Source organism: Motacilla alba, chromosome 11 (genome assembly GCF_015832195.1).
Source record: "Motacilla alba alba isolate MOTALB_02 chromosome 11, Motacilla_alba_V1.0_pri, whole genome shotgun sequence".
Taxonomy (NCBI): Eukaryota; Metazoa; Chordata; class Aves; order Passeriformes; family Motacillidae; genus Motacilla; species Motacilla alba.
The window spans coordinates 5,700,840-5,713,668 of record NC_052026.1 but is presented as its reverse complement, the minus strand read 5'-3'; the positions used below and the strand labels follow the sequence as shown (position 1 = coordinate 5,713,668).

General features: G+C 38.2%; 1 protein-coding gene across 6 annotated transcripts in view; it reads right to left on the bottom strand.

Annotated features, from left to right (window-relative positions):
* Positions 1–3,476: 3,476 nt before the first annotated feature.
* The window catches only part of LOC119705668, a 137,234-nt gene continuing 127,881 nt past the window's right edge, over positions 3,477–12,829 (bottom strand). For 4 of the 6 annotated variants that reach the window (XR_005258287.1, XR_005258288.1, XR_005258290.1 and 1 more), the window contains 2 exons: positions 7,939–12,801; positions 3,477–4,270 (listed from right to left, as the gene is read on the bottom strand). Coding sequence is in view for 2 of the 6 variants with exons in the window: in XM_038148380.1 (XP_038004308.1) it covers positions 12,610–12,801 (192 nt within the window). In the remaining 4 variants the exon portion in view is untranslated. Of the gene's footprint in view, positions 4,271–7,938; positions 12,802–12,829 lie in introns of those variants that run through there. The other 2 variants (XM_038148380.1, XM_038148381.1) reach the window with 2 other exon arrangements.

Here is a 12,829-nt window from a genome sequence, read left to right as displayed (position 1 = left end):
ACATAAATCAAATTAATAAATTGCACAATTTCTAAACTATTACTCCAAACAAACTTTACTCTAGAAGAAAGCAACTGCTTACACTGCTTTTTAAAGACACATCCTTGCCAAGTCTGTTAGGAACCAGTCTGAATCCTAAAAAAAAAGTAACTTTCAGCATTTTTTGAATTTAACTCTTAATATAAAAAGGGCAAAAAAGTAATATAAGTTTTAAGATGGCAAGTTTAGATCAGAGTTCAATTCTGACATGCAAAGGTGATACAACTTGAAATGCTGCTAGGCTGACTTTCTAATAAAAATGAACAATACAATCAAATAAATTATATGAGGTCATTAAAACTATTAAAGTCATTCATCAAACAGAAAACAGATCTTTTGATTTTCAGGGAAATGCAAAGACTCCAAACATCCCTCTGCAAACTCTTTCATCATTTCAGTAATTTTCAACATGAGTCCATCCTCATCTGATTCTGCTGTATGCTGCCTCCTGCTCCTCCCCCTCTTCTCTAATAGTGTTCAGAGAGAACTTCAAGATGTGGGCTAATGGAGCTGGCATGGGTTGGAGTTTAATATTGCATGTACTTAACTTTTTGTGCAACTGACCAACATGACATGTCTAACTGTATAAATGGAAGTTTTATGGTGATAAGATCAGTAGTTACTGAGATATTTATGTGACATGCTGACAGATATAAAACTACAAAGCTTGCTTTTATGCCTTACATCCTCTAGAAAAAAAAATAAATACTAAGATGATGGGTCACTTTGAAGATAATTTATTATCTAAATTACCTAATACCTGGCTAAGTTCTAATATGCAAGATGAGGTCTCAAAAATGCTATTAAAACTATGGACTTTAATTTCAGAAGATCTTAGAATTCTCTGCCAAATGGGGCAGAGTACAGCCAGTTTGCTTGTCTCACTCTCTCTCTAGATCACAGTGCTGTCATCCAACCAAAAAGGAGAACGATGACAAAAGCCAGAAAAAGGCACAAGATAATCTCTCTCCAGTTTTTACACTCCATAGCTTCAGGTCTCTCAGGGAGATTCCCATCACTGCTGAGGTGGAGGAGGAAGACTATCTGAGAAGAGAGAAGGTCAAGATTAGAGAAAATATATTATTTGTGTGTGTGTGTATATATATGAGTCTATATACACATATATGTAAGTGTAATCTCTGGATGAAGTGGAGTCTCTTTTACATTTTGATCTGGGAAAACCAGCCTCAGAAATTCTTACAGAACAAGAAGACAATGTTTCCTGCTGCTAGAAAACAGCTCCCCCCAGCTGTGCCCACAGCTGAAGTTAAAAGCCTGCTCTACTTCCTTCTTTATTTGATGTGAATGGTACTTCACACACTGAGAAGAGAGCAGCCACAGCAGTAGGTGGAAGAAGGAGAAATAACCTGGTGGCAGCAAAGAAGGGAGAAAAATAAAAATATTTTTAAAAAGGCTTAGGGACTTGTAGGGAAACACAAGGCCAGAAGGAAAACAAAACTTCAGAAGACACAAGTATCTGCCAGTATGCAAGGATTACTGACCCTGAGAACAAGGTAACTCGGAGGACAAAAGAATCAGCAGACTGGGAGAAATGCACAGCATTCGGCTGTGCTGTTACTTTCCCGTGAGCTCAGACCCTTCCACTACCAAGAGGATTTTCAGTGCCCTCCATGACCACCTGGAATGTCCCCTACCCCAATTTGTTATTGTGCACACTTCCCAGATGAACAGTGACAGAAAGCCAAATACCTTTTTAGTGCCTCAAGGATTCCCTACAATCACCCCCTCTAAGCATCCACATCCCTGTGACACTCACTCCTGCTGTGTCTCCCACATCCAGACATAAGAAGGAAGATTCACACACTCCCCCATACATTTGCCACAAACATCCATGCTTTATCTATCTCCAGAGGTGACACATAGAACAGCTAATCTCAGCTAAAGATGTATTTTATTTAGTTAATCCAGAACTTTTGTTTTCCAATTTCCCATTAATCTCTCTGTTTTCTTTCTGCCACAGCCTTCTCAAGAGCAGGCATTTGAAATCTTTGACCTGCTTCTGGTACTGCCTGAAACATTTGGTGGGAAGGAATAAAAGTAGCAGTGGCATTCAAAGTGGAGTTTGGAATAGAGACAACACAGAGGGGCACTGATTGTTACTGTGCCCATGACAAGTGCACAGGACCACCACCTCTGTGCGTAAAGCAGCAGGACATGAGAAGGGTCAGGACATGCTGGGAGAGGGACACTCAGCCTAGGCTTTGCCAGCTAGAGTCATTATGTTGTAAAAAAAAGGGCTGGATCTTTTTTGGCAGGGGAATACACTTACAAATCTTATCTTGTTAGACATACAGTATATATGGCATTTTTTCATCTCTTTCTCTTATCTGCAACATTTAGGAGGTCAGACTGAATTATCCCCTCAGCTCTAGAGCACCTAAGCTTGCTATTGGAAGAACAAAAGGGAATTCTTCTAAGAATATTTAGACTTTGTTTAAATTTTAACTGTGTATAATGGCAAATCTCCCTATTAATCACCCATCTCAAAACTCGTCTTCAGATAAATCAGTGGCATTGTAAAAGCTCTATAGTGATTTTTCTGACATCATTATTCCAAGTTTATTTTGGATAGTGTGAGAGGGACTTTGTTGGTTGTGCCAGCTGACCATGATGATTAATATATAATTAACATTCTTGACCATTCCCCTTGTGTCAGCAAGAACACATCAATTCCTTTGTCTTCAGCCAATGCACACACCCAGGCCTGATTGCTCAGATATTGCTGGTGGCTCACATATGAACTATCACCTAATGATTAGATAGGGCTGACAGAAATCAAATTCTAATAATTGCAAGAAAACCTCGTATTTTCATTCAAGCAAAAGTACTGAAAATGTTGTTCAGTAGCCTTTGGGTTGTCATATCCCAAATCAAACCCCAAAATCTGGTGGTGGCCCCTGAGAACAAGACATATCATATTAGCAACAGTCTAATCTCATAACAGAGATGAAGTAACAGAAAAACAGTTCTGCTGCCATTGGAGAAATGTTGGTGTGCATAGCAGAGCAGAGTCCCAGCACGAGCACCATCTATATGGTGTGCATAAAATACAGCTCAGTGAATGGAGAAACAGCAAAACAAGCACACAAAAAATCCCCAACCAAACAGAAGATATCTGGCCTTTTCCCCTCCTATCCAGCACCTTTCCTCCTCATTGCACAGCAAAATCTTCCTTCTTTAAAACAGTTTTGCAGCTTTGCCAGACAACAGGATATGTAAATGTGATTTTGTTTAGGGGACATTAAGGGTGCATGTGACAAAAGACTAGCAGCATATCAGCCATGAATTAAAATCCTTTACTGTATTTTAGCTTATTGATCCACTGTAAGCTTCTCAGCATTGTCTAATTTAAATAAAACTTCAATTTGTAACAATACTATAAATAGAAGGCAATATTGATCAGAGTGCCACCAGCCTGCTGAACTTTTGTTATCACTGAAGCCTGACCAGTTAATGTTGAATGTTACAATTTATTACACTGCAAAGTACAATACCACACAATAGCATTTAGATTTATAAACAAAGATATGCTGAACTACTGAAAGCAAGTTCAGTCAGCTCAGAACAAGAAGAGTATTCTGATTTACTGGTGCACTACAGCACTATTTCCCTACCTGAGGCAATATTTCATTACCTCTCTGATATGAACACCTGTTAACTTTTCTGAAGATTGAATAATTTGATTTCTTTTAGACTCTTTAAAACCCCAGAAAAACATTTGATGTCCATCAGCAAAGATTCATTATTGCTGTGATATTTTTTTTGAGTCTTTGAGGAACATTACCAGTTAAGATGGGCAAACAATGTCCTAGGAGACAGAACCTTCATAACAAATTGTAGCAGATATCAGACTCCTAACATTACTTCTTATCTTCCTCTCTCGCCTTTCACAAGAGTAACAACTGAAGTAAATGGATGTAAAACAGCCCACTTCCAGGGAAGTTCCACGTGAGGGTCTGTTCTTTGGCCGTGAGCAATAAAGCATTTCCTAGACAAAGTATATTTCATTGTAGATCTTCCACTACTGCAGGTATGTTGTTCCAGGGAAATTACTGAATTGCCTTAAAGCAAGTTCAATGTCCCTGCATCATCAGCCAGGAAAGCATTGGTGCTGCCAGTGAGAAGGCATGGGCTCACTTTTCATTCTAGGGGCAGAAGAGAAAGCTCCTTGCACTCTCCTCTTCTTCAAGAGTAAGGCTACTGGGGCAGCCTGCAAGACAGAAAAACATCATGGAAAACAGTTCTCTTGGTTTTGCTTCAGAACAGAGGAAAATCAACTTTCCCAGCCAGGGCTTCTCTACTCCAGAGCTGTAAGTGTATTTTAAATAAAAACCCAATAAACAACACAATCCAGTGAAAAACATTTACTAGCTATGCCTGGATGTGGCATTGGTGAGAGACAGTGCTCACTGCACGTGGGCAAGAGGAGCTCATTAACCAGCAAGGCATGGCTCAATGGAGACTGCTCAGGCACTCCAGGGGAGAACTTCAGGAATCTGAAATTCCAGTGGCAGTGTTACAATGGATGATAGCCTCTGTCTCAAGGATGGAATCAATACTAACGTGGAGGACTACTTCCCTGTGCAAATCCCAGAAATGTGCTCTACTTGTTATTCCACTCAAACTTCTCTACAATGCAGGTAGGTGGAACCTGCCTGCGCGTGTTCAAATGGGCACCAGAGCAGGGCTGTGAACTCCTAAGTGGTTACACCCAAACATGCCCCACAGGAGGGACCCTTAGACAAGGCCCCTCATCCACTTTGTCCTTTCAGGCAGATCTCTTCCTTTGCCTCTCTCTGACCAGCAGCTTCTAACAATCTCCTGCAACTCTCTCCTCATTCTCTGTCACAGCTCTGCAGAGAGGAGGTTCTTTCCCTGCCATCACATCGGTGTCCTCTCAGGAGGTCTAAGCCCGTCCTGTGCCCTTTATTCTGCACTCTCACAGCAGCACAAAGGCAATATAACCCAAGGAAAAACCCCTGTGGTACAGAACAACGCACAAACATGAACCTGAGAGTGTCCACCCAGGACAGGCCCAGCTTTCCCCTGGCAGAACTAAGGCAGGGTGTGCTGGGGAAGCTGCTGCAAGAGAAGCAGCCCCAGCCCCTTCAGAGGGGACAGGCAGAAGTGCCCCAACAGCCACTGAGGCCACAGCTCCTGGCAGGGGCTGCAAGATCTTCAGCTACAAAGCCATGCATGGAAATCGTGTACATAGCCCCAAAAGCAGCACTCTTATTTGAATTAGAAAACAATAATGTAAATAAAGTAATATCAGTATGCACATTTCCTGGGAGAATTTTTTCTCTAGAGCTCAATGTCTATTTCTATTAGCCTTCAGCCAAAATAAAGGTCACCAGACAGAAGATTCTTTCTTTTTTCCTTTAACAAAGAATGTAATCCAGTGTGACGCCTTCAGACTGGGGAATTAATTTTTTAATTGGGAGCTGTAACTAAAATGCTGTTATCATAGAAACAATGTTAGGCTTTTAATTTTACTTATTTAAAACAAGACCTGGCATTTTGAAGTGGTTTCAGGTGAAGGGGATGCTCTTTAACCAGGGGTTTGTGGACAGAGTGTACCGTTATCAGATTAGCCTTTTAGTCTTTCATTCAAAATTCAACCTGTCTCTAGGTATTTTTGATTTTGTCAGGGTGGGGGAACATAGTCTTGATATGTTTGCTATTTACAGGTGCATGTACTCCTAATGGGCTTTTACCCATGTAAATGTGCTGGCTTTCCTGCAGACGTGGTGCATCTCTCCTCAGTAAAGCAGCACAGGAAAGAAAACTCAAAACTCAATCCAGTCAAATACTTAAAGTTTTATTTTTGGTTAGCACAGATGCGAGGTACCAAACTTAGAGAGAAAAGGCAGTCTGCAAATTAGGAAGATTACTTGTTCAGGAATTTTACAGGAATTTGGCAAAAATAACTGACATTTGGTCCATTCCGACTTAAAATGTCATTTGATGTGATAATATTTGGCAGTTCTTTAAATCTTTCTAGAAAAAAAAAATCCAACTTAAAATCACATCTTAAATTAAATTTCAATTCCCTAACTATAATTATGAATTTTTAATTTTATACTGATGAAGACTCCAATCTGCACAATTCCTAATTCTGTAATTCACCCAAGCCAGAAATTCAAATAATAACATTTTATATCCTTGCAAATGCCCAAGACAGTACAAAGCATGGTTCCCAGCATAAACTGTTACAAACATATCAGGAATATGTTCAAATAAAATTCATAAATATTATTAACTACATAAAATACAGAATGTCTCAATCTGTTGCAGGAAACTTTGAAAGCAGAAGAGGTTACATTCAATGAATGTTTTGTTCATTAAAAAGTATTCACACCAGTCTAATCAAAAGTTTGGCTTTTGCATCCCCCTTTTCCTTTTCCAGCTGTCAGGCTCTGGTCTGAACACCGCATTTGTTGACTTCTTCTGCCAAAGTCTTGTTTAGTTTATGGATTCACAACTGGACAGAAGGAAAAAGGGAGGCCTGAGACAGGCCGAAAGATAGACAAGAGCAGAGTTGAATAAAGCCAGATCAGGTGAAAAGGAAATGAGATCTGGAAAAAATCAAAAGGCAGGAGGCCTAGGGAAGGACAAGAGCACATATGGGAGAGGATTTGCAGATTGAAGGATACAATAATGGGGAACGGCAGCTAAGAGACAATGAAACCAGCAAACAGATGGAAAGAAAAAGGACAAGGAAAGAGAAATAAAGTCCATAAGTGCCAGAAATAGAGCAGGAGCTATTTAACAGCGAATCAGGAAGATAGAAGGAAAGAAAGACACAGAATGGAAAAGATTTGACTTTAAAAAAGCCCTTATATTAAAATTTTTATCACTCTTTATCACACTAGGAAGATATATTTATATTTTTTTCCAAGGAAGTCCAATGCTTGGAACAGTTTTAATGCAAAGGTAGAAGTGATTAAAAAAGGAGTGCATAACTGAAGTTTTAGTGATAATAGTAACCATATATATTTTAAATACTCCTACAAGTACTAACTGGATCCTTCAGAGCTGTCCTCTCCGTTTCTCTGTATATAAACAGAAAGAATTCCATAAAGCAAATAAACACCTCTTGCCATCTGCTGAGAAGCAAGCACTAAGAGTCTTTACGAGTTCATTTTAATGAAAAACTTTTCAGATATGCCTGGTATGTAACATGATCCATCAATGTTTCAGTTTCACAGCTCTTATTAAGATAGTCACATACAAAATGTGGCAGATTCTCTGCTTTCCGATAAAGATATATGAATTACAGAACACTTTAAAAATGCATAATCATTTCTATAAACCTTACCTAAAATACCTTGGCAGTTAATATTGACCAATGCATATGCATATTAATATAAAACCTCACATATTGCAAAAACTCACAGATTGCAATAGCTATTTTAGGAGGGGTTTTTACATAAATATGGTACATGCTAAGATATTTTAAAAACACATAGATTAAACCATGTGGCTTATTCCATTTTGTTTGTTCTTGTTATTACCAAGGAAGTACATATCTAGATGAAAAAGCAACCAGTGGAAAATATTACTGATTGTTTGCATAGAAAGACAACTTTAATCTCATATTTCTTGCCATTGACTCAAGGAATACTGGATAATCTCTGAAAACAAATGCAAATTAATAATAGCTGCATAGATAATTCAATTAATATCCTGAATATGAATTCAATGAATTTCCTGAATATAAAGGTAGAGCACAGGCCTTCATCCTGCAAGAAAGAAGAACATTTACACGTGCCAGCCCTTAGCTCCTAAAAATCAGCAAAGGCCCTTACGCCTTACACCCAGGAATATCAGAACAGCACAGAAAGCTAAAGATTTGTCTCAGTGAAATCACTTTACCTGATCTGAAGGAATCGGAAAGTCCTTTTCCATATCCCAAGAAATGCTCATGCACAATTGTAGTGTGCACTAAAAGAAAACAGGATTGTCCTGCCTTCACCTTTCCTGAAAAGGAAAAATTCTTTTTCATTTGGGAAGGACAATGCTCTCCTGCCATCATTACCCTGGCACTGGTACCCAATTTCTCAGCAGATTGGGCATGAGGTACCTAAAAGTTGACAAGCACCTCTTATACACAGCCAAGAATACTTCAGGTATAAAGAAATGGTTAAATATTTAAGCAGTATTATACCTGCTTGATAAATCACATAATTTTCTTAAATAAAAATGGCCATTGAATGTGTGTCATACAAGTCAACTCCTCTCTTCATTTGAGTTCTTTGTTGGGTTTTAGGTTCTGGGGCTGGGGTATGTTTTTATGGATATTTTGCTTAAAAAAAAAAAGCCCCAGGTCAGTCTTGGTGTAATTCTTTTAGCTAGTCATATTATGAACCCCTGAAAAAAGGCGATTTTAATGGAAAGGCTGACAACCCCTTAAGTGAAGTGCTGTGAATGATGGCACCTTGATCAGAGTTGGAGAAAACGTTCAGTGTGATATAAGCTACAGAACTAAGTTGTAAAATGACAAGGACTGAGTGAACAGTTTTTAATACAGATAATATTGTTCATGTAGTCTATAAATATAGAATTAAATGTTGACCTCTATCTCCCATGTCAAAAGTCAAAGTCAGTGTCAGCACATATTGTTTTTATTTGTTTCAAGAGAAAAATAGATCAACAACATTAACCTCACAATGAACAGAGAATTGAATGAATTAAAAAGCAGTACCCCATAAATCCCCTTCCTTTTATTGGCACAGTGATAAAAATGCCTAGGGCTTAGAGAAAAAGGGTAGTCTCAGACACTCGTCTGCGCTGCTCTATGTACACAGAGCTGTACATCACATGCTAAAACAGAGGAACAGAGATATTAAGATTCGTACAGTCTCATATAATACACAATATCCATCAAATTGCATCATAGCATCCTGCAAAACAGGACATGTCAGATATCCCTAAGACAAGAAGATTACCACTAGACTACTTTAAAGCAACTTTAGCCTTCCACCCACCTTTGAAAAACACATTTCACAAAAGATATTAAATACACAAAAAGAAGACTTTACTCAATACCATCCATACGTGCAGTTTACCAATATTTTAAAACATCACCTGGAAGAAACTCCATTGTGCTTAGAGAGTTACCATTTCACTAGGCAGGTATCTCTTTAAATTCTTGGCTTATGGGGATAGCACTGAGGGGTATGACATTTTTCTCCTGTTTAAAAAGTAATTTTTTTCAAAACACCTCATAATAATAAAGGCCCCTATTTCACAACGCCATAGTAAATTTGACAGTTAACTAAAATGAGCAGTTTCAATTGCAAATTCAGTTTAATTGCAATTTTTAGTGCTGCATAATTAAACTGAAAATGTTCTAAAAGGATTCACACAGTCAAAACTGGGACAGAAACAAAAGCATTTTCACAACATTGGTTTGGGGTTTTCTAATCAATTTCTAGAGAAACTGACAAAAAGTAGCATTTAAAAACAAATCAGTTTAACAAAAGAAAAGGAATGGTATCATCTGAAAAATTCAGCTCTTGGTTTTTGTTTACATTTTCTTATCCTCCTGCAGCTTGTAGGATATACACAAATTCTTTTGGTTTACTGCTCCAGTGATTATCTGCTGGCAATGTTGCATCATGTGAAAAACATTTTACAGCATTTGCCCTGTGTACTAAACACACAAAAGCAACTAATTACAACGTTTGTCAAATCTGGAGTGTGTTCTGTGGATGCTTACTGGAACCAAATGACATTTTTTCTTCTTGAAATGGGCTGGCTGACTTTGAGTTTCACCAGTAAAGTGTAGGCTTGGAGTGAAATCTTGACTCATACACACTGCTGAAGGCTGGTATGCTGAAGCTATGCTATATCTTGGTGAGAAAAGCCTTCTCAGGCTTGAACATTAACAGAGCTTGAAAGAATTTTACAGCTGGCTATAAAGAGCAACTTTTCTGCTCCACATGTATTCATGCAGCTTCTGGGCAGAACCAGTCATGGTGCTTTTCATAGCTGGATGATCAGAAGACTTCTCTATAACTTCTAGTAAAGAAGGAGAGACATGTATTTTATTATACTAAAGGATTATTGGTGTGGGGGGCAATACCAAATAGCTGTACAAAGCAAATCACTTACGGCCTTGCTAAGCCTGTAAACTCACTCGCAGCTTCACACAGGGAAATAATGTCCAAACAGGGAGGGTACTCTTTCTAAGACACATGGCTGATAAAATTAACTTCAACCTTGGTTTTAAAAACTGCTTGTGATTTGAAGAATAGTGTACTGCATGAAAAGGATGATGAATGTGTTGCAAGGGCCTAAAAAAAGAAAGATAATAACTTTTTCCTCTTTTTATGATTTGAGTCCTTATCCCATTAAGCCAATTTTGATATCAGGAATGTTATAACTTTGTAAGTGTAAGGTTCAGGTGCTGCAGCAGTCAAGTAACAGAAGCATCAGCTCTCCAGTAAGAATAATATGTGCATTTATGTTTGGTGATGGTTCTTCTCTGAGAAATAAAAATTATGGTTTTCATTCTGACCTGTGCCAAGGGGCTCAGCAGCAGTCTGGCAGTATGGAGAGAGGCCAGTCTGCACCAGAGACTACCAGGATGGACAGCAGACATGAATCTTTGTAGAAATAGAACAGAAAACAGTCACAGAGCTACAGCAGTTGGATCTTCAGGGATGTCCTTCGAGACTGCACTGACTGGAGATCCCAGGCAGGAGCTCAGCAGCACAAGAAACGTTTGAATGATGCTGCAGCCTCTTCTCATTCCATAAGAGCCATCCTTTAACCTGAGCTTCTCTCAGTGCACTGAGAGAGTATTCTGAGGTTTGTTCTTCAATGTCCAACAGAAATAAGTTCACTGATTAAAAAATATCCTGTTTTACTTGTATTTATAAAAACAATGATCACATTTGTTAAAGAGGCAACCATATTGCTTAACATAATTCCAACACTAAATAGACACAAAACACATACAACTTAAAACATTAACAGATTCAAGCATATGAACAGGAAATACAAAAATGATTGACAGTGACTGTTGATAACTAACTGATGCAAACTAAGTTTATTTGTAACTAACAGTATCCCAACTCATAATAATTTACATTTTAAAAAATTCAGCAATCAAGCCTGTAATATGAATTTCCTGTTTGTCATTTTCTCCCTCAATTTGAAAGCTTTCTTATGCTTGTTGTACAACTGGGAAAATTCTTCAGCATCACCCAAGAACTTTGGCATCAAACCTAGCATGAGAGGTTGCACAGATTTATTAAGTGAGATAAATGAATTAGCTCAAGTCCTGTTGTGGATACTGTTGTAGATTACACATATCTGTATGTTAGGAGTGTCTGTGGCAATCAGCACTTCTTAGTTTTGAAATATGTAGCTACCTATACAAAAGCATGGCATTAAAAAAACTCACATAGGCTTTTTTCTAACAAGCCTTTGGTGTTAAATGACAATACTCTAGATTTATCAAAATAATGAAGATATTTTCAGCTTATGCCATGATCTCCTACTTTAGTTGAATGAACTCATAAAGAGTTACTGTGTTTACTATTATTACTATCATTATTTCAATAATAGTGAAATGCAGATAAGTATTTGGCTAGTTGAAATTTTAGCATGAGCTCCGAAAATTTCATACATATTTAGCATACTGATTCCAGACATGGAGAAACAAATTAGCAGATAAGTATCGTCATAATCATTAGTTAAAATTCTCCAATACAAACTAGTGTCAGCTCCCACTTTCAGAGCCAAGGAAAATATTCATAAGCTTTTACTTCCTGCAATAGAGAATTCACTGTTAACTAGGATTCAAATCCCATGTGTTCAGACTCCCTACAAATACAGGTCCTCTTTTAGGGATTCTATCAAAAAGCTCTCATTGGTAACAAAAAAAATAATAGAAATACACCATGATAAAATGCCTTTAATCAGAAGGAGCTAAAGGTATTGAAACCTGCAACAGCAGCTGCAGAAAAAAATGATCACGAGTACAGCTGACCTTCATTTCTTGTAGCCACAGTCATCTGAGAGGATATTATTTTCTCTTAAATTATAAAACACACAATTATTGATTCCTTTTGCATGTTTCTTACATCTTATATACCACACACTTTAACACACATATATTTATAAACTTTTCATTACAATAATAGCTAGATGATAATGAGGTAAGGTTGACCAACTTAAAACCTTGTAAGGCCATTAAGAACTTACTACTAGAAAAACAGAAGTTAGCAGAAGAAATTATTCACCACACTTTCACATCTGGGCTTGCAAAAGTAGCTTCTGCAACTCTCGTGCTTCTCTTTGTGCTCTTCCTGTCAGGCTTTTGATCTATTTGAAGAGAAATAAGGACAACCACAGAGTTACAAGTGTCACTCCAAGACACAAACATGCTTGGTGATGTCCTGGAACTCTGAATAAGAGCAGCGACTCGCTAACAGAGGAAGGTGAGAGGCTCGTTCATCCTGCAGCAAAAACAAGCTGCAAACCAGTGCACTCCAGGATTCGCCCTTCCCCTTTGCACTGGAGCACACATGGGGATCACATTGTTGGGGTTTCCCACAGGTCACCTGGGAGGCAAGAAAGGGACTCTAGAGCAATAAAAAAGTGGCAGATGAACAAAGTGCTCCCAAGTTGCTTTGCGGATGCTGGAGGACACAGCGGATGGGGTTTGTCACAGTCTGATATCCCCCAAATCTTGCTGCTGCTGTAGTTCTGCCCTTTCAGCGCAATCTGAATAAAAACAATTTATATAAAATAC